Below are 19,790 nucleotides of genomic sequence, written 5' to 3'. Positions count from 1 at the left end.
ACATTTTAAGGAAGCATAACCTCAAAATTGCCTTCAGTACTAGATCAAGGAAATCTCTGAAAGTTTCTGCATGCTACATTGAAATCAGTAAAGGCTTGCTTTTTTTTTTCTCCAAGATACCCTCCTTTGGTGCTCTTAGTGCCTGCAGAATTTTTTCAAACTCATAATAAAACAGCTTCATCTGCCCTTAAAGATTGGTCCAGGACTTGAAAACCCTAAGAGTCAGCCTGCCCTTCTGGTATTAATAAACTTCTTCCATTTCTCTTCATAGAGTCTTCACTGTGTTAATGGGCAGAGGACAGAGACGAAAGTCTTCAGTGAATAGAGATGCCCTGTTGCTGCTAGAAAGCCGTTGGTGCTAAGATACTTTATCTGGGGCATTATTACCATCTGGCAATTATAGAAGTGACCACACACTAGAAGATTCATTTTGCTTCAGGGTTATAGGTCAAGTTATACAAAAATGATAATTAAATCAGAATGTGAATTATTCATTATCTCACTGTGTTAAATATTTCAAGTGGATAGAACATCCCCCTTCTTAGTGGAGGTAATTAAATACTCATCAACATTTGCATGGTAAGTACAGAAATGAAGTAAAAGAATGGTCCAGATCGTAGCCTATCTTCCCTTGTGTTTTATCTGGGTCTTCCTGCTCCCCAGACCTTTTGCTCAAGGTTCCTTAGCAACTGAGCAGTATAAACCTGTACAAGAGAACAGTTCTCTCTTCTGCACTGCACTGATGGATAGAGTTAGCCAGCGATATGCTTAAGCTATTGGCCAAACAGTGTTGCAAACAATATAGTTTCTGTGTGATTATTTTGAGTCAGGGTGATTGGGAAACAAACTAGCGACCTCCAAAAACAATGCCCAGATTGGAGTCTAGCCAAGTATGTTAGCCTGTAAGAAGGAGATAAAATAGTAACAGCTCAGATTTACTGTCTTAGAGCTCTAGACATCAAAACTCTATAAAGGACCTGAGGAGTTAAGGTTCTCCAGTATGCTCTGGGGACAACCCCTCACTCTGCTTTACAGTTTCCAGTGGGAGCATATTATGGTTGTACCACTGAGGTCTCTGCTTCTGCTGCTTTCGTGGTGGTACTGATGCTTGTAAATGCACAATAGCAACCAAATCATACTGGGTCATCTTTCACTTCAAACTGCCTAGTACACACACACACACACACACACACACACACACACACACCACTTTGCTTTTTTAAAGTCTCTGTGAGCATATAAAGCGATGCATAAGGAATATCTAAGGAATAAGGTATGGGCACCATTGGAGGGCATTATTTTGCCTTACAAGATGAAAATCCTGGTACCTCAGGTTCTTTAAAGCAATGCTAGCCTATCAAAGTGATGCTCCCTTTAAAGGACATTTGATAACATACAAAGACATTTTTTGGTTGCTGCAATGGGATGGTATAACCTACTTGCTTCTAAGCTAGTAGCTAGAAACTGGGGCTGCTGCTAAGCATTTTATAATGCCAGCATCCTCTGTGAAGAGTTACCCATCCCAAAAATGTCAGCAATGATGAGGTTCAGACACTTTGATTTGAAGCATACGATTTGGGGAAATCTTTTGAGTTAGGAAGGTTACAGTGCAAAAAAAAAGTCTGTTTCAGAATTTAAAATTACATAAGTCTAAAGAACCACATACAAGCTCTGTGTCTCTAACTTTCTGACCCTGCTAAATGTCTCACAAATGATAAGTGACATACTTTTATACTACAGTTCCCAGCTTTGCCTCTACTTGTTACTTGTTGCATGCTGTTTATTTTATTGAGGTCTGGCCAACACCATGAACTCATATAGAAGCAAATTAAAGAATGCATTGCAAATATTACTTTATATATATTATAAAATCACAGATGCTCAGACCCAAAATATATAAGACCCATAGACTGCAGTTTTTGCCTCAGTGTGGTGCCCCTTCTTTTCCTTAAAGGACACTTGCCAGGAAGTTCCTGTCCACGGAGAGAAAGTTGGAACCCACTTTCAATTAAAGTAAGCATCACAGCTACTTCTCCAGTTCTCGAGAATTTCTGTGCTTGGGTTGGAATCTTCCCAGTCATTTAAAGTGGCTATAGAACCGCAATTAGGATATGCTACTTTTTCAACATATTTTCCCCATATTTCTTCTCTTTGCCTATTCTACCCTCATCATTCTTCTGTGTTACTTTCCTCAGACAAATATTTTCTGTAGTGTTTTTTTTTATTTGCAACCACTTCTAAAGTCTAAAGAGACTTGTCTTTTCAGTGGTGACAGACATGATTTCTAAGAGAGAGAGAGAGAGATGGAGGAAGAGAGGGAAGGAAGGAGGGAGGAGGGAGAGAGAGAGAAGAGGGGGACCGGAGAAGGAGGGAATGGTAACTTTAGCAACTGCAGCTCATGTTAACTTTACTGCAGTGACCCTAGGCGTCTCTCAAGCAGTGTGTCTGTAGAGTCATTTCCCTGGGGAATAAAGACATTTTTGTTTCAGATTAAAACCACTGGACAGTAAAGTGCACGCTGTTGAGTTGAACAGCAAATGGCTATAATCCAATCTACAGCCAGGTCTTTCTTAAGCTTCCTGTGTCAAACATCGTGATGGCGAGTGCACGACTATCACAGTGGAGGCCTAGAACAAAATATCTATTTAAAAAGCAACGCAGATAGCCGAAGGGCACGCACTCAGCCCTTTAGAGCACAGCCTGGAACTCCAAGGTAATTTCCTATCATTATCGTACACGGTTTAAAGAATAACAGAAAATCAGATAGGAATATAGCCAACTGCCAAAGGTTAAAGAGCAGATCTCAGGGTGCTGCACCCAGAGGCATCTTCCTTCTTGCAGAAGGGTCAAGAACCTTTCTTTTCTGACAACACAGGGCTGATTGTAACTTAAATAGCTGCACGTGTTTCTGTTCTCCCTCTTTTATTTTCCTTCTCCTCTTATTACAAATGTCTTCTTAAATCCAGTCTTTGCCCCCTTCTTTTCTTCTTTTGTAAACTTGGAGAGTTCCAAGGTTTCTACTGTTACCTATAAACGGAGAGGCTCCAAACCAAACACCTGCTCCTCAGGCCCCATTTCTGCCACCCCAGCTGGAGGTTAGGCCTGGCTTAGAACACGCAGCTCAAATTTCCCCTTTTTGCTTCTGTGCTGGTGGGCACCAGGATGGTGTCATCCTCAAAAACTCCGGGGTCCTTTGGATTTTACAACACGGTACCACTTCGGCTCATCATATCCCTCATCTCATTCAGTTGCCTCAACCGATTCACTCACTGCTGGCTCAGCCCCACTGGGTTTCACCCCAGGCCAAGCTCTGCAGCTCATGCCGGCCTTATTGGGGCAGCTTCCGCTTGCTCTCCCCTCTCACATGATGGTTTCTCACCCAACCCACTCAAAATCATCCCTCAGCTGTAGCCCAACCACTCGACCATTCAGGGAAGGTCGTATTTCTCCTTTATCACCATGAAGCCTACCGATAGGTTTCCAAAGCTTTGCGTGAAGTGCTCCTATCTATCAAGTTGCTTTTTTACTGCTTTCCAAGAACACTATTTTTCCTTTCTTTCCATTTTTTAAGGTTATAGCTTAAGACCAAGGCTGTCCATGTCAGATGCTCTACCACCAGGTTGCATCCCTAGCCCACATGATTTGTTCTTTTTTTCTTTCTTCTTGTTTATACTTTTCTCTTCTATACTTTTTTTTGCTCCCAAATCCTATCTCACTCCAAGGCCCTTCTCACATCTTCACTTCCCCCCCCCCTCTCTCTCTCTCTGTGTGTGTGTGTGTGTGTGTGTGTGTCCATGTCATTCTTTTCTTAATCTTCTCACGAACAACCTGCCATTCTTTCCTCTTCATACCCTTCTAATGTCTTGAACTTACTCACAAGCTCACCATTCAGGGGCTCTTCTCTTTCTCTAACTACCTAGTAAGCTCCATAAAACATAATTTGTCATCATCTCAGAATACTAATGGTTTTCTCCATGTTTTTTAGCTATTTAAAGGCGTGCTGGTGTTTGCTGAGTTACGTTTAATGAGCATGCGTACGAGCAGAGCAAAAGTAGACATCTCCGTTAGTATTTGCTTTTACGTGTTACATATTAACGGCCAGCTACTAGATGAAAAAAACAGTTTCTTACCTGATTTTATGCAGTCTGATGATTTACAAATTCCGTCTAGAAAGAGGAGAGTAGATGTATAAATATTGGTAATAAAATTTTATAGTTTATATTTACCTTTTGTTAGTAAAAAATTCTGCCGATTAAATAAATGGACCATTAAATATTATATTCTATTTTTACTAGGCAAAAACTAACAGAAGACCAAAAAGGAAATGCTAAATTTAAAGATGGCTACAAAGAAAAGGTGTGCTATTATACCCCATTCACCAACTAAACTCAGGGAATATTAAATTAAAATAGCTGAACACTTCATTTATCATTCTGTAATCATGTTTTCCATTAAAGAGCCAATCTTTACTAATCCCCATTGTGGAAAAACTTCCAAGACTCAAATTAGACTTCTTAGACTCCTACGGAGCCTTTTAGAATTTCAATGACAATAGAAATTGACCCATGGCTATTACTAATGTTTGACATAAAATACTATACATTTTAATCAAATAAAATTGTACAGGTCTCATACTCATGAAAATACTGAATGTGCTTGGCAATTAATAACTCAGCTCACACACAAGGACACTGTACTGTATTCTAAGTTCGTTGTTTGATACACGAAGGCTGCATCTTCAAGGTGAATCTGTGAATCATCCAGGTAAATGGTAAATGCGTATGAGGAAGGCTTTATTCCCTTTTGCATTCGTTTCTGTGTGTGTGTGGGGGGGACCCTCACCATCATAGGTTGCATAGAGGGCGATCATGGTCACAGCTATGATAGTCAGGAGCAAGACAAGGACAGAGAGGCTGATCTCCAGTGGAGTCCATCGCTGTTTCTTCTTTGGCTTTGGAGTATTGATATCAGTTATATCCATCTGACTTTCTGATCTTCCCATCACCTAAAATCTGTAAAATATACATATATAAAAGCACATAAGTAGATATAAAAAAGCATATGTATATATCTATGTATGTATATAGTTAATGTGGTTAAAGAAAAGTAAAAGGTCAACTTGTTTTAAATTAGAAAGAAAACCTTTGTTGAAAGTCAAAATAGTAAAGCTGAAAGCAACAAATGTAAAGAATATACATACATGTGAGTTTGATTGTTCTCAGGCCCAACCACACACACACACACACACACACACACACACACACACGTACATGTTCACATGTTTTTTTAAAAAAAAGAATATACATATGTATCTATAACTGAAGATTGCAGAAAGAGAGTTGATTAAATACTTACATTACTTCTGAGGTTTGTGAGCAAACAATTGCTGTACCATAACTAAGAAAGTTTTAAACTCATCCTTGTGAACTTTAGCCTGTCAAAGGTTAACTCCATATCTTGCTCCAGTGGTTTCTTTCATAAGTTAAAGAAAACAAAAACGAATGACTAATTCCTTGAGGTTTTGACTAAGCAGAAATATAAAATGCAAACACAGCTTAAAAAACAAAAGGAATAAACACTTGGGGTACTTTATTTTACTTTGAGAACAGCTTGTGTTTTTAAAGTTCAAAAATTACTTCGGCTGCAGATAAGGGTATCTATTAGCTGGCTAGACAGCATTCTGAAAATTCTCACTCAATGGACAAAAAGAGGCTTGTATTTCAGGATGAAAGCCAATCACCTTATCAGTATTTTTTTTCTTTGTGCAACCGAAAGAGAAAAAAAACTAACATGATTAAACAAATTCTCCTTTGCAGGTCAGGCTATCACTTGTTAACTATATAGCTCACTTGTAATTAGGTTAAAAGTATCAACACTTCTAACTATAGGTGGGGTTTCTGGAGTTCTCTCTCGGTGCTTGGTACAGTTCTTCGTGTCTCATCCATTTCCTTTGCTAATCTCTACAGAGGGGATGTCAGTGCTCCAGTTCACCCTGGGAAGCTGGGAGGCAGAGAAGTCAGCTAACTTGCTCAAGCCAACAGAGCTCACCAATATCCTGCATAAACATTTGGCCACTGTTTCTAACGTAACTGTACCATTTAAAGGAACAGCTGCTTTAGACATGGTTAGAGAAATTCATGGTGAAAAGTTAAGGGTATATAAGGCCAAGTATTAGATTCCATGGTTTCTATAGAGGCCTGGTGGTTCTTAAAAAAAAAAACAAAAACAAAAAAACAAAACAAAACACTGCAGAGCAAAGCTCCCAATAGTGTCAACCTTCCTGCACGACCTCAGGAAAGACCGCTTTAAACAACAGGTTAGCTGTTCATGACTCAATACAAATTGACCATAAAATTCGGCTCTTAGATGAAATAATTGCTCCGAGACTTTTTCTCATCAGTACAGACTTGACTTGAATAGATACAAATCCTCAGGGATGCATTTTGTAGAACCTGAGGCAGGCAAGGCAGAGTGACACAAGTCGAAAATGACAAAATCTGAAGTGTCCTTGGGAGGACTCCGCAGGCAAGCAGGGGTTTGTATTGACTCATCAGTAATAAACCACACGTGGGCATTGGGGGACTGGATGCAAAGTCTTGAGCAGTTTGTTCTCCTGATTACACGATGTTACAAGCAAGGACTATTAAATAAAAATGCTTTGCTGGACAATGAAAATCTGGTCTGTTCAATAAAAGAGGAATGTAATGTACCTGCATGTTGAAATGTCTTATTTAACGGTTATGTAACTCATGTTAGCTTAGCCTACAGGCTCCTGGGGTGAGGATATAGTATTGCATTGATCGTATCGCTGTTTTCATGGTAGTGGTGGCTGGTCAAAGAAAAGACAGGTACAGATTTCATACTTTGACTCTTAACAGAGAAGTAAACATAAAGAGAAGTTTCCCCCGGAACCCCTAAAACATTTGAATATTAATCACATCTGCTTGTGGGTGTCTTTTAAACACGTCCCCACTGCCCTTAAATGCTTGTTGCCATAAAGAGCGGAGTTATTTTTATTTATTTGTTTTGCCTTTCTGTTGTCTTTGGTGTTGTTTATTTTTGTTTTTGTTCTTTCTAGAAGCCTCAACCAGAGCCAGAGAGTCTGTACAAGTCAGCTCAGAGCCCTTCAGGCACTCGGTTACAGTCAACGTGCTCTCTGGCGCCACCAAGCTTCCTGGAGCGGAAAAGCAAGTAGGCGGGCAATTTTTTTTCTCAGTCCTGGGTTACTGTTCCCTGGGTCCCTGTAATATCACACTGAGCAGGAGGGAAAGGTAGCTGTGTTCTTTAGAGTTAGGGACCTATGGTTGCAGGGATAGTTACTGGGAAGTTAATAGTGCCATGTAAACTAGCTATGTAGTTCTTTTACCTGCATCATGGGAAAACCACCTTTAAATCAAATCTCTTTCTTCATCAACCAGAGAGGTTGATGTCAATATTTTGCAAATTCTTCAGAGTGGTCCTTTTTGTCTCTTAGTAGTACTTTCCAACATTGGTCAAAAGCAGAAATGCTGCAGCTTGAACCTCCTAACTAACTTTGTCATTCATTACCAGTTAATTCTTGATGATTCATTATCCTTTTGAAGGAAAATCTGGGCCAGAATACCTCAAGGTGGAACACAACACAAATCTTCAGTTATCGAAAGAGCCAACCTCACCACACCCAAACACCTTTAAAAGAAATGGTGATAGGGAGGAAGGAGACCAGGACACAAAACACAGTACAAAGTCAAGGCTTTCAATTAAGAAAATGCAAAAGCCTACTTAGGTTCCTAAAATATTTCACCGGAACTGGAATTACATTAAAGCACTTAAAGAAAAAAAGCAAGTACCAACACAGACAGTAACAAAACCGAATCTGGAGTTTGGACTCAACAGAAGCCCCATAAATGTCAGCGTGGCAGCATCAGCTAAAGAATACGACATTATTTTTGCTTGAGTATGAGATGCATTTCAAAGCATCAGCAGACCATCAAATCATGAAACATAGCTGACCGGAATTATGATACCAATTACAATACTTATGCTTGCTAGTCCCTGCGGTGGTGCTTTGGAATTCCAGTCTGCATTAATTGATACTGAGGCAGAGGAAGAAGAAGCCGGTTTCATATTTAGACGGTGCCCGTGGACGCTGAACAAGAAAGTAGTACTCAGAAGCAAGCATGTTCCCTAGGACATTAACTAGTAGGTGTTTCCCCAGCCTCCAAGAAGAGTTATGAAAAGTCCCATCTACAATGCTCTCGTGTACAGTGTAGTCGCACAACCGAAGGCACACAACATTGAGTCCAAAATACAACCAAACATTTTGAGAGCTTGAACGAAAGGGGGAAAAAAATCCAAGGGAGTGTAACTACATTCCCTCATGGCCCATCTACCGCCAACAGCAGCTTCCCAACGCTGACGCTGCAAGTCAGTTACTAGTTTTCAGTTTAATAAGAGCCATGTGAACCGCTTATGGACAAGGAATAGACTTGGCCGAGAGGCTCAGAGGAATACCCGGTTACAGTTACTCTTAATTTTAAAGGCTATAAATAGATCGGGAAACGTAAGGGTCTTTAAAAACTTCCATCTACGAAAGAACACCCCAGCCCCCCCACCCCGAACCAGCCAACCCTCCGGGAGATTTAAGCATGAATTATATAATAGGAAGCCAAGGTTCAAAGCACGGTGAAGAGATGGGATCCTGAAAAGACATTTAGGTTAAGAAAATGAAAAACTAGAAAAGTGAGTTAATCGAGGAGAGAATCCGATAGAAACTAAAACGAAAACAAACCTTGCTTTTAAAAAAATCAGTGTCTGTACAGCGGAATGGCCAATTCCCAGCCCCCAAATCAACCCCGGTGCAATTTGGTAGCGCTGCTCTCAGTCACCAAACATAACTCCCAAGCGGAGGCTGCAGGGACCTATGAAAATGAACCTGGAGGTGACCTGACATCACTCGCAGGGCCCTCCTCCAGGTCACCCTCTCGGTCCCTTCCCCTCCCCACATTCTCAGGTCCCAGTGGCGGCTCCCGCCCAGGACACGCCTCCTCCGCCCGCGGCGGCTCCGCGCGGGACCTCGGCCTCTGTCCCTGCTCCGCGCGTCTCGGCCCCCGCCCGCTCCGTCCTCCTGTTGCCCGTCCCACCGGCAGCCGACACCGCGGGGACCCCGGTGCCCGGTCGCTCGCTCCCCGGTGACTCACCAGTGGGATTGGGGAGAAGTTGGAGGCTGCTGAGCAGACACATCCCGACCAATGAGCGCGCCGGCCGGGGCGGCGGCGGGCAGACTGGCCCCCAGCCCGGGAGAGCACCCACCACTCGGTGCGTCCCCAGGGTGCGCCCGAGCGCCGCGCGCTCAGAGGAGCGGAGGCCGGAGTCACGGGAGGTTCCAGGCCCCGCTAGGGTTCGGGGCGGGAGGGCACCAGGGAAGCCCGCATCCCTCGGACCCTCACCCCGAGACTCACCCCTCACTGTGGCCGCTCTGCAGCTTTCGCCTGCACTCGGTCCAGCTTCGCCACTTGCACATCTCCGCGCCCCGCGCGCCTCGCGCTCACCCCCCGCCTCGCCGCACAGGACTAGCCGCGAGAGCAGTTCCTTGGGTGACCTGAAGGTTTCCGCCAGGTCTCCCAAATCCTATCACACAGTGTAAAGGAGCGGAGGGGGCTCCCCCTCCCAGTCATTCCCCCACCTTGCCCTTCCCAAAAGGTCTTTGCCAGACATTCTTGGAATTGTTTAGCTTTGTGGCTTTCAAGACAACAATACGCTGTCTCTCTGGGTTTCTGTAGTGCTGCTGCAGACTCTCATTCTCTAACCGACCGAGACCACAATGCTTTTCTCTCACACTCTCTTGCTCTTTCCATGTTTCCCTTCTTCTCTTTTTCTCTCTGCTTTCTTCATTCCTTTTTCCTTTTCATTGTATTTTCTCTCTTCCTTCCCTTCTCTCTCTCTGTCTCTCTCTCTCTGTGTCTCTGTCTCTCTCTGTCTCTCTGTCTCTCTGTCTCTCTCTGTCTCTCTGTCTCTCTCTCTCTCTCTGTCTCTCTCTCTCTCTCTCTCTGTGTGTGTGTGTGTGTGTGTGTGTATTTGTGTCTTGGTCTCTCATTCTCTCTCTCTGTGCTTCTCTTTTACTTAAGACGTTGAGGTTCTTTTGAAGGGTATTTATCAAAGAATGACTTTGCGCAGAAACAAGTATTTATGGAAACTGTCTATGTAGTAGTTATTATAACCAAACAGCTCAGAGAGGCTAAACTCTCTCTCTCTCTCTCTCTCTCTCTCTCTCTCTCTCTCTCTCTCTCTCTCTCTCTCTGTAGTAGTTATTATAACCAAACAGCTCAGAGAGGCTAAACTCTCTCTCTCTCTCTCTCTCTCTCTCTCTCTCTCTCTGTAGTAGTTATTATAACCAAACAGCTCAGAGAGGCTAAACTCTCTCTCTCTCTCTCTCTCTCTCTCTCTCTCTCTCTCTCTCTCTCTCTCTCTCTCTCTCTCCTCCTTTTTCCAAGATTTCAATCTAGTTATTCAACGCCAATTATTAGTTGGAAGACTGATTCCTCGCCTCCGCAGCCACGTTGGAATCACAAGTTTTAAACAACACACACGCACTGTAGGTGTGATCATACCAAAACACAAGTGGGTTTTTTCTGAACTTGAAATGATCTTTTTAATTTCAAAATGTCTTACTCCTTTTGCCCTAACCAACTTTATGCTTTTTTTTTCATGGTGGAAAAAAAAAGCTAAAATTAAGAACATGTTAATGAAATAGTAAGTGGAATACCATAAAAAGGCATCTCAAGGAAAAAGTGAACTGGTCTTTCAGTAATTAATTGATGTGGGTAGGTTCAGTGCATGACCTTTAAACAGAAGTCTTCCAGCATCACTCTTGGACTGAGGGTGTTACACAACTCAGTCCTCACGGCTCAGCTGACACTGATGTGTGATTTCTAGAGATAAGCATCAGCAGCTTGGCTAACACACTGGGAAGCATCTCAAGTGGAATTTGAACCCAGGACATCTTGAAATGGATTGTTTAGTTTTGCAGAGGATCGATGCATAGAAGTGAGACTTACTCAAAGTTATGTGGGAAGAAATCTAGATTTTTCTAACACCCTTGTGCTTAGCTTTTATTATATTTCAGTTAAATTATCAAAACATCTAAATTTGGCCGGGCGGTGGTGGCACACGCCTTTAATCCCAGCACTCGGGAGGCAGAGGCAGGCGGATCTCTGGGAGTTCGAGGCCAGCCTGGTCTACAAGAGCTAGTTTCAGGACAGGAACCAAAAAAGCTACGAAGAAACCCTGTCTCGAAAAAATAAAAAAAAATCTAAATTTTACATAACATTTAATTCAAACAAGTTAGGAAATATGTGCATACACATATTTGAAGAGTGTATATAAATATATATCATCTATCTCTATATATCTATTTGTATATATATATGTGTGTGTAAAGAGAGTGAATAAGTGTACTAGTTCTCAATTTCTTCATATGGATCCATGAACATTAAAAGTTTAATGCATTTCTGATTAGCATAATGATGAATTTTTGGCGGAGAAGGAAGTTTGGCTAGAATATTACAAAAAATATCATGTTTCAACTAGAAACAAAAGTTAAGCTCATAGGCTTGGTCATAACCTAGTTTTGAACATTTCTAGTTAGATTCTGCTTTTCAATCTGCATTAAAGTGTTAAGCACAATATTCTCTTGTAAGGTTATCTTGTATATCCACAAGATTCAGGAAAACCTCTTACTTATGGGAGGTGCTTGAACCTGGGGTTTTAACTTGCTAAGTATTCCAATGGCCATTGAGCAACACCCTTAGCATTGGAGAATGTTTACACGACAGTAGAACTATGTTATGCTTATTTATTGCAGCTATAAGCTTTGAAATGAAAATTGAAAGGCAATTGATTTTTTTCTTAGAGAGTCATGAATGAAAACTTTTCATACTAGTTAAGAACAATATCATAGTTTTATTTCAGTTTTGTTACAAGAAAAAGAAATTTCTATGGGGGAATCACTTCAAATAGTCGCTGTTGGTAAGAACATTTTGCTAGAAAAAGAATAGATTTAGTTAGAACGCAAGTCAAAGGACAGTAAAATCCCAGAAGTTGTAAGGTTTTGACTTGTAGCTTACATGCAGTAGTATGGCTGATACCTAGTCTAATACAAGTCCTAATTTTCTTAAAGTTCATTAAAAACTTAAAGATTTTATTAAGACTGCTAAATCTTTTCCTAGAGGAGGTTATGCAAATTTGGAATCATTTCTCTTTTAAGGGTCTAAAAGGAGCCCTCAGGTGCTTCAAGCAAGTAAACAGAAACCAAAGGCTGATGGAAATGTCCCAGATCCTCAGCTTGGTGGATTATCAGAGTCAGGGACAAAGCATTGATCCTGAGGCCTTCTGTAAATTATCAGGAGTGTGGTGTATCAGAGTTGGCACATGAAGTATAAAATCTTGAAACCAACCCTCTCTGTAGCATAAATGTTTCATAAGCAATATTTGAAGATGCTCTAACGGCACCACTGAGCTAATGAGAAAGTGAAGGGAAGCTTTAGAAGCTGAAAGAACAAGGGAAGCCAGAACTCAGAAAGGTAAGGGCTGGAAAGGCTTGGTAAACCTAAATGACGTGGACTTTGGTTTATGCAGGACCTCGTCCAGAGCATCATCAGAAGCAAGGTGACAACCCACAATAAGCATTCCTGTGTAAAGCTGGATAGAAGAAGCAGCATCCTCCATGAAAAGGTGAACTACCAACAAATCCTCATTCTGTTGCCTGCCTCACCCCCACTGGACACAGAATTAAGCGGTGAGTCCCGGACTTTTTCAACATTTCCAGAGAATGTAAATCTTGTTAAATGATTGCCAAAGTGTAGGGTGTCTTCAAAACTGTACTTTACAACAAACTTTTCAGAGGCATTTTATGACCAGGTCAGACCGTAGGTGGCTGAGTATTGGACTGAATACTCCTGAGTTAAGAGTTTGCAATACACTGCTCTCAGCTGGACTGTTGGAACTAAAGACTGAATTGACACCCCTGGACTTTTCCTGTGGGAAATGCTTTGAGTGAGCTCGTTCTGAAGCAAAACAATAGCTGATGAAAGATCTGTTCCATGAGAAGGAAGAGTAAAGCTGAGAAAAGAAAAGAGGTTAGTCAGTCTAAGCATTTTCAAGTTACCTATAAAAAGTATGACTGTCAAAAAGGACAGCTGCAAGACAGGAAAGGGATGGGTTTTGAAACACAGGACTCTAAAGTCCTTATGTTGTTGGAATGGAAGAGAATGATGCTAATTTTAGACTTTGATATTTATATCCATAGAGATTATTAATGTAGCATGAAAAGGGTAAAAATGACTGCATAAAGAAAGCTATGTCTTGCAGAAGTGAAAAAATAAAATTAAAGAAAAGCCAACCTTAAAGAACACAGCGAGAAAAGATTTAGTATTAGAGAAGAACACATGAAAAGTACAAAGAAAAGTGGTAAAAATAAACACATCCACTGCAGAAACTGTAATTGGAAGCATTTCCAGTTGGAAGACAAGGACTAGACTAAAATAAATTTAACTGGCTTTATTTTTAAAAGATATGCCTTGTGAGGAGTTATGATTCATACCTTTAATCTCAGTACTTTGGAGGCAGAGGCAAGCAGATCGCTATGAGCTCAAGGCTAACCTGATCTACATAATTCCAAACTAGCCAGGATTATACAATAAAAGCCCAGTTCAAAAACAAAACAAGATAAATTAAAAGAAGATATACTTTAAAATAAGGCTGTAGTATGACTGAATGCAAAATGACAGGAATGGATATATATATATGTATATGTATATGTATATGTATATATATAACTAAGGATTGTTGGTTTGGATATTCTAATGAGATAAAAATAAACCAAAATGTATCCTTACCCAAAGGTATTTATTTCAGCAGCATTGCACAGTTCTAGGGTATATCCAGCAGTACACCTTTTAAGTAGGTATTTTTTACAATTACATAAGAACTGAACAGAGACATTAATAAATCATGATGGTAATAGATATTTTCAATGTACTTTTCTCAATATTTTATGAACCAGGTTCATAGGGTAGTAGATGTACAGAATATCTTTTTAAAAAACACTATTAAAAGACTCTCCTGTGGAAATATATAGACCATTTCCTCAAGTATCCAAGGAATATTTATAAATATCGATCATATGTTTACGGCACACTATGATACTTCGATGAGTTTCTAAGGCTTCCATTATACATAATATATTATTGGATTTTAAATGACAAAAACCAGATAAATCAAAACTACATGTAGACTTAGAAAGGTCAGTTTTATTTTTTTTGAGACATTTAGATTTTTAGATAGGTCCTTGAAAAGGCGACCCAGAGGAGGCAAAGTTGTTATATAGCATGAGAGAGTCCCCAAAGGAAAGAGTTTCTTTGGCTTACACTTCCACATCATAATCCATTATTGAAAGGAGTCAGGACAGGAACACAAGCAGGGCAGGAACCTGGAGGCAGGAGCTAATGCAAGGCCATGGAGGGGTGCTGCTTACTGACTTGCTCCTCATGACTTCCTCAGTCTGCCTTCTTATAAAACCCAGGACCACTATCTCAGGGGTGGCCCCACCCACTATTGTGGCATGCCCTCATCAGTCACTAATTAAAAAAACCTTTCACAGTCCTGCCTACAGCCTGATCTTATGGAGGCATTTTCTCAACTGAGACTCCCTCTTCTCAGATGACTCCAGCTTACGTCAAGTTGTCATAAAACAACTATATTTCAATATATATGTCAAGTGAGGCATCTCAAAAAGTATTAACATCTTTACTGCCTTTACTTTAATGGAAAAGGCTGAAATTGGTTTAAATGCGTCTTTAACTTAAGAAATTAGAAAAGAAGATGAGGAGCTGGGATAGAAACCAGCCTAGTTTTATCAGTACTCCCCATTTAATGCATGGCATGGTAAATAAATAAACTTGGAAAATTAGATATTAAGAATAGAAGACAGGAATATAAAGAGAGAAAAGATCCAAATACATAAGTAACAACAGAGTCCAATGAAATCCAGATGGTCATTAGAGACTAGTATGAAGAAGACAAATGAATAAATTTCTGAACACATATGACTTACCTAAATTAAATCCAGAAGATATAAATAATTTAAATAGGCCTGTAGTGGGCAATGAGATTGAAGCAGTAATTAAAAGTTTCCCCACAAAGAAAAACCCAGGACCAGATGGAGTCACTACTGAATTCTATCAAACAATTTTTTTTTATAAAAATAACTTTATTGTAACTGACTTGGAAAAAACCATTTTGTAGCTAGATTTACCCAGCTCCCGAAGCAAGCCCTTTCCCAGACCCAAACTTCATACACTGCAGTGAGCAGCAAAGGGGTTAGAGTGACCATTAGAAGCCATGGAGATTCAGTTGGGATTTTCCACTTTTAACTCAACTACATTTCAATGCACTTGTCCACCACAGAAAATGACAAAAAACAAACAAGCATTGTTAAAACTAGAAAAGCAATGAGCTTTATAACCCCTTCCACAGCTCATGTGCCTTTGTCTGCCTCGGGGTTTCCTCTTCATCTGCTCCCCTTCCTACATGCTCTCTACCAATCGCTCAAGGAGGAGGAAATGCTAACACTTCCCATCTTTTCCACAGAACAGGAAGAGAAATAGAGTAAGCAAATTCAGCCTGTGAAGCCAATCTTGTCTTGATAACAAAACCAGATAAAGACATATTGACAACAAAGTACTTGCGACAGAGTTCAAGAGCAAAGTAAGAAGATCATACATTATGATATAATAGGTTCCATGCCAAGTCCCATGGATGCAAATGTGGATTCAACATACATAAATCAATAAAGGTGATCCAATATATAAACAACCTTATGGACAGGAGTTGGTTGTCTTGATATATGAGGAAGAAGCGTTTGACAAAGTTCATAATAAAAGTTCTAGAGAAATTACAAATAATAAAAGAATATACATGTAAAACATACCTATATCAACCCTTATATTAAATGGGGGAAACTGAAAATATTTTATCCAAAATCTATAATGCAAAAAGGGTACCTCCTACCTACCCATTTTTATTCAACATAATGCCTGGTGTCTAACAGGGAAAATAATAGAAGAGAAAGAGATAAAAATAGGAAAAGAAGAAGTATTCCCTATTCTCAAATGGAATAATTCTTATACTACAGGGTCTCTTGTCCTACAGACTTTACCAGACATGTCTTAGATGTTATAAATACTTTCAGTAAAGTTTAGAATGCTATGCAAGCATCTAAAAAATCAGTAGTTTGGCATGCCAATAATACACTTGCTTGGGAAATTTAGGGACTATGTCCTAGTCACACTAGCACCTCCATAATAAAATACTTAGAAATAAACCCACTAAAGGAAGTAAGAGGCCATTACAGTGAACGTTTTAAGACAGTGAAAATATGAATTAAAAATAATGCTGGTGATGAAGAGAACTGCCATGCTCCTAGACTGGCAGAACTAATATTGAGAAAATGACTAGATTAACTAAGGGTAGCTATACATTCGAGGCAAGCTCCACCAAAATTCCAATGACATTCTTCATAGGACTGGAGTGGGCAGGGAGAGGAATCCAATAATTTATATGGAGATACAAAAGGACAAGAATAACCAAAGTACTCATAAGCATAAAGAATATTGCTGAAGTACCACAGTTCCTGATCTCAAATTATACTATAGAATTAGAGTGAGCAGGACAACACGGAACTGCCATAAAACAGATGGCTATGTAGACCAATAGGATGTGCTAGAGGGCTTAGGGTAAGTACGCATAGCTATAACCACCTAATTTTTGCCAAAAATATACACTTGGGTTGGAGGTAAGCCTGTTCAATAAATGGTACTAGTAAAAATGGAATTTTTTGGCAGAATAATGAAATCATTTCCAACTTTACACAAAAACCATTCAAAATGGATGATAAATCTTACTCTTTAATTTAAAATCTGAAATGTTGAAGGTGCTAGAGGAAAACATAGGGAATATACTTAAGTTATTGGTATGAGCAAGACTTTCTGAACAGGACAGAAAATAGTTCAATGAGCTAATAAACAGGGCTATATAAAATTAAAATGATTCTGTACACCGAAGGACAAAACAGCCCCCCCCATTTCATTAGCAGAGTGTCTAAGCAGCCTACAGAATGGGGGCAAATGTTTGCCAGTTATACCCCAGAGAAGAAGTTCATGTCTACAACATATAAAGAATGAAAATAAATTAAATATTATAAAGGAAAGCTGCCAATCAATAAATAGGTTAATGAAATGGACAGTTCTCAGAAGAAACACAAATGGCTAATGACACTTGTAAAAGTGTCCACCGTCCTTAACTATGAGGAGGATGAAAATTAAAACAACTTTGAGATTTCATTTTCTCCCAGTCAGAATGGCTATAGCCAAGAAAATAAACGATAATCCCAAAACTTGGTAGGCAGAGGTAAGAAGATCTCTTTGAGTTTGGGGCCAGATTGGTCTATATAGTGAGTTCCAGGCCAGCTAGGGTTATATAGTGAGACCCTGTATCAAAAATAGAATAATAACAATAAAAACAGACAAACAAAATATAAACAAAACAAATGGCAATATTCTGAAAGCGTTGTAAATAGCATATCCATTATTTACTCTAAAATTTGAAAATAGAGCTACCACATGATCAAGTTCTACCATTCCCCGTACATATATCTTACCACATAGATGCATGCATAGCTATGTTTATATCCGCATGATTCACAACAGCGTGAAAGAAAAAAGCATCTTACCACTCATCAACAAAACAACACATAATGAAAATGTCACATATATACATCAAGAATTTTACTCAGCTACAAAGGAAAAAATGAAATTTGCAGGGAAAGGCGAGGTTCTTGACAGTATTATATGAAGTGACCTAGACCCAGAAAGACAAAATTCAGGTGTTCTCTACCATTTTAAAGAGGGGATATCAGAGTGGACATAGGCTATGAGAGAAGATAGGAGAGGGGGACAAAAGATGCTGACGAAGGTGAGTGGGGACAAAAGGGCCATGTGATATGAAAGGGGAAAAGAGGCAGCATAGGGTATGGATGGAGACAAGGATGGGATGGGATTGTGCAATATTAGTTTAAGGTTTGTTACATTAGTTTATGCGGCGAAATATTCGTTTAATGATGCACATGAAGTTGTATTTGTTTAACTCTACAAAACTGTGTTACTTTGCATGCCTAAGACAGCTGATTGGTCGAATAAAGATCTGAATGGGCAATAGCTGGGCAGAGAAAGGATAGATAGGGCTGGCAGGCAGAGAGAAAAAGTAGGAGAAATCTATGCTGGAGAGCGAAGAGAGAGAAAAGGAGAAAGAGGAGGGCATGGGGGGCCAGGCACCCAGCCACACAGCCAGCCACAGAGTAAGAGGGAAAGAAAGAGATAGAATAAAGAAAGGTAAAAAGTCCAGAGGCAAAACATAGTTAAAGAGAAATAGGTTCATTTAACTTAGAAAAGCTGGCTAGAAACAAGCCAAGCTAAGGTTCGGCATTTATAAGTCGCTGTGTATTTATTTGGGGGGTGTGCAAAGAGTAAGAAAAAAAACTACAGGAGGGAGAGAAGATGAAAAGATAAAAGAAACTGTAAAAAAGAAAACTTTTTTGGAAACTGCCATAATGAAAATTATTTGTATTGTATGCTAAGAAAAAAGAATAGACCCTAAAAAGGCAAGTGAAATGCCTTAGTTTATAAAAATGACTCTAAAATCTCTAGAAATGCAATTAATAATTAAGAATTCTGCGAGAGGATCTAGGTAGTACCTCAGAAAAGAGAAAAGAAAAAGAGGACAGAGGAAGGAAGGGAGAAGAGTAACAAAGCTAAATAATGACAAAATCATAAAAATATCTTTGTATGTCGTGATATAAACATAAATGTGGATACTTTCTGGCAAGCTGAAAGTCTTCTGAGAAAGGTACTGATGACCATGTAATTGAAAGACAAGCCAGGCAGTTGAAACAGAATATTTAATACGAAAGACTTCAATGCAATAAAAATGCAAATTTTCCTCAAATTGATCTAAAAACTAAATTATGTATCAGTCACATGCTCAATAAAATTGTCTCAGAAATATAACAGGAAGATTATGAAAAGGTTGGAAGAACAAAGAGAAAATTATAGCTAGAGAAATCCTAACGAAAAGGTTAGAAAACCTTTACGTGACGGTAAGGTTTTATTTCAAAACATTATTAGTAGTAGTAATTATTTAATTTACCAGTTAGCAATACTTTATTGGTTCAGGGAAAATGAATGGGTTAATAAAACATAGTAAGAATTCAAATAATAGACAGATACTACAAGAAAGCCTGTTGTCCCTTCATTACCCATTCAAGGGGGTCATGGCAGACACCCACAACAAAAGTAGACACAATCAAGCAGACTGTCACAGCGAACAACACATGGGATGCCTGAGAATGTACAGAAATACGAAGACTCAAGGTGACCTATCCATTTTCAAAATTTAATGTTTTGGGGTGCATGCGTGGGCATACACAAAGTGGGTGCATTGTTGTCAGTAGGCAACTTGTGGGAGTCAGTTCTCTCCTTAGACTATGTGGGTCCTGAGGACTGAAGTCAACTGTTCAGGCTTGGTAGCAAGCGTCCTTATTGGCTGAGCCATCTCAGCCACACGACTACCATATTTTTATGCTCGGTTTTTGCAAAGCATAGGAAGTTTTGAGGAAACCGATCCAACATACAAGTCAGTGTGTAATGACACAGACTAAGAGCAGAAAGCTAGCCGGCCTGTCCGTGCAGAGTCTCTGG

At 39.8% G+C, this 19,790-nt stretch overlaps 1 protein-coding gene across 3 annotated transcripts in view; it reads right to left on the bottom strand.

Moving 5' to 3' along the window:
* Mme (membrane metalloendopeptidase) overlaps positions 1 to 9,971 on the bottom strand; it is a 78,974-nt gene extending 69,003 nt beyond the window's left edge. Inside the window, exons 1-3 of one of the 3 annotated variants that reach the window (XM_075950381.1) lie at positions 9,441 to 9,971; positions 4,843 to 5,012; positions 4,131 to 4,166 (exon numbers count right to left, since the gene is read on the bottom strand). In XM_075950381.1, the coding sequence (XP_075806496.1) occupies positions 4,131 to 4,166; positions 4,843 to 5,002 (196 nt within the window). In that variant the 5' untranslated portion in view covers positions 5,003 to 5,012; positions 9,441 to 9,971. Of the gene's footprint in view, positions 1 to 4,130; positions 4,167 to 4,842; positions 5,013 to 8,770; positions 8,996 to 9,179; positions 9,270 to 9,440 lie in introns of those variants that run through there. The other 2 variants (XM_075950383.1, XM_075950382.1) reach the window with 2 other exon arrangements.
* Positions 9,972 to 19,790: the final 9,819 nt, after the last annotated feature.

Source organism: Microtus pennsylvanicus, chromosome 16 (assembly GCF_037038515.1).
Source record: "Microtus pennsylvanicus isolate mMicPen1 chromosome 16, mMicPen1.hap1, whole genome shotgun sequence".
Taxonomy (NCBI): domain Eukaryota; kingdom Metazoa; phylum Chordata; class Mammalia; order Rodentia; family Cricetidae; genus Microtus; species Microtus pennsylvanicus.
The sequence above is the reverse complement of the archived record's forward strand: the minus strand, read 5'-3'. Positions and strand labels throughout refer to the sequence as shown.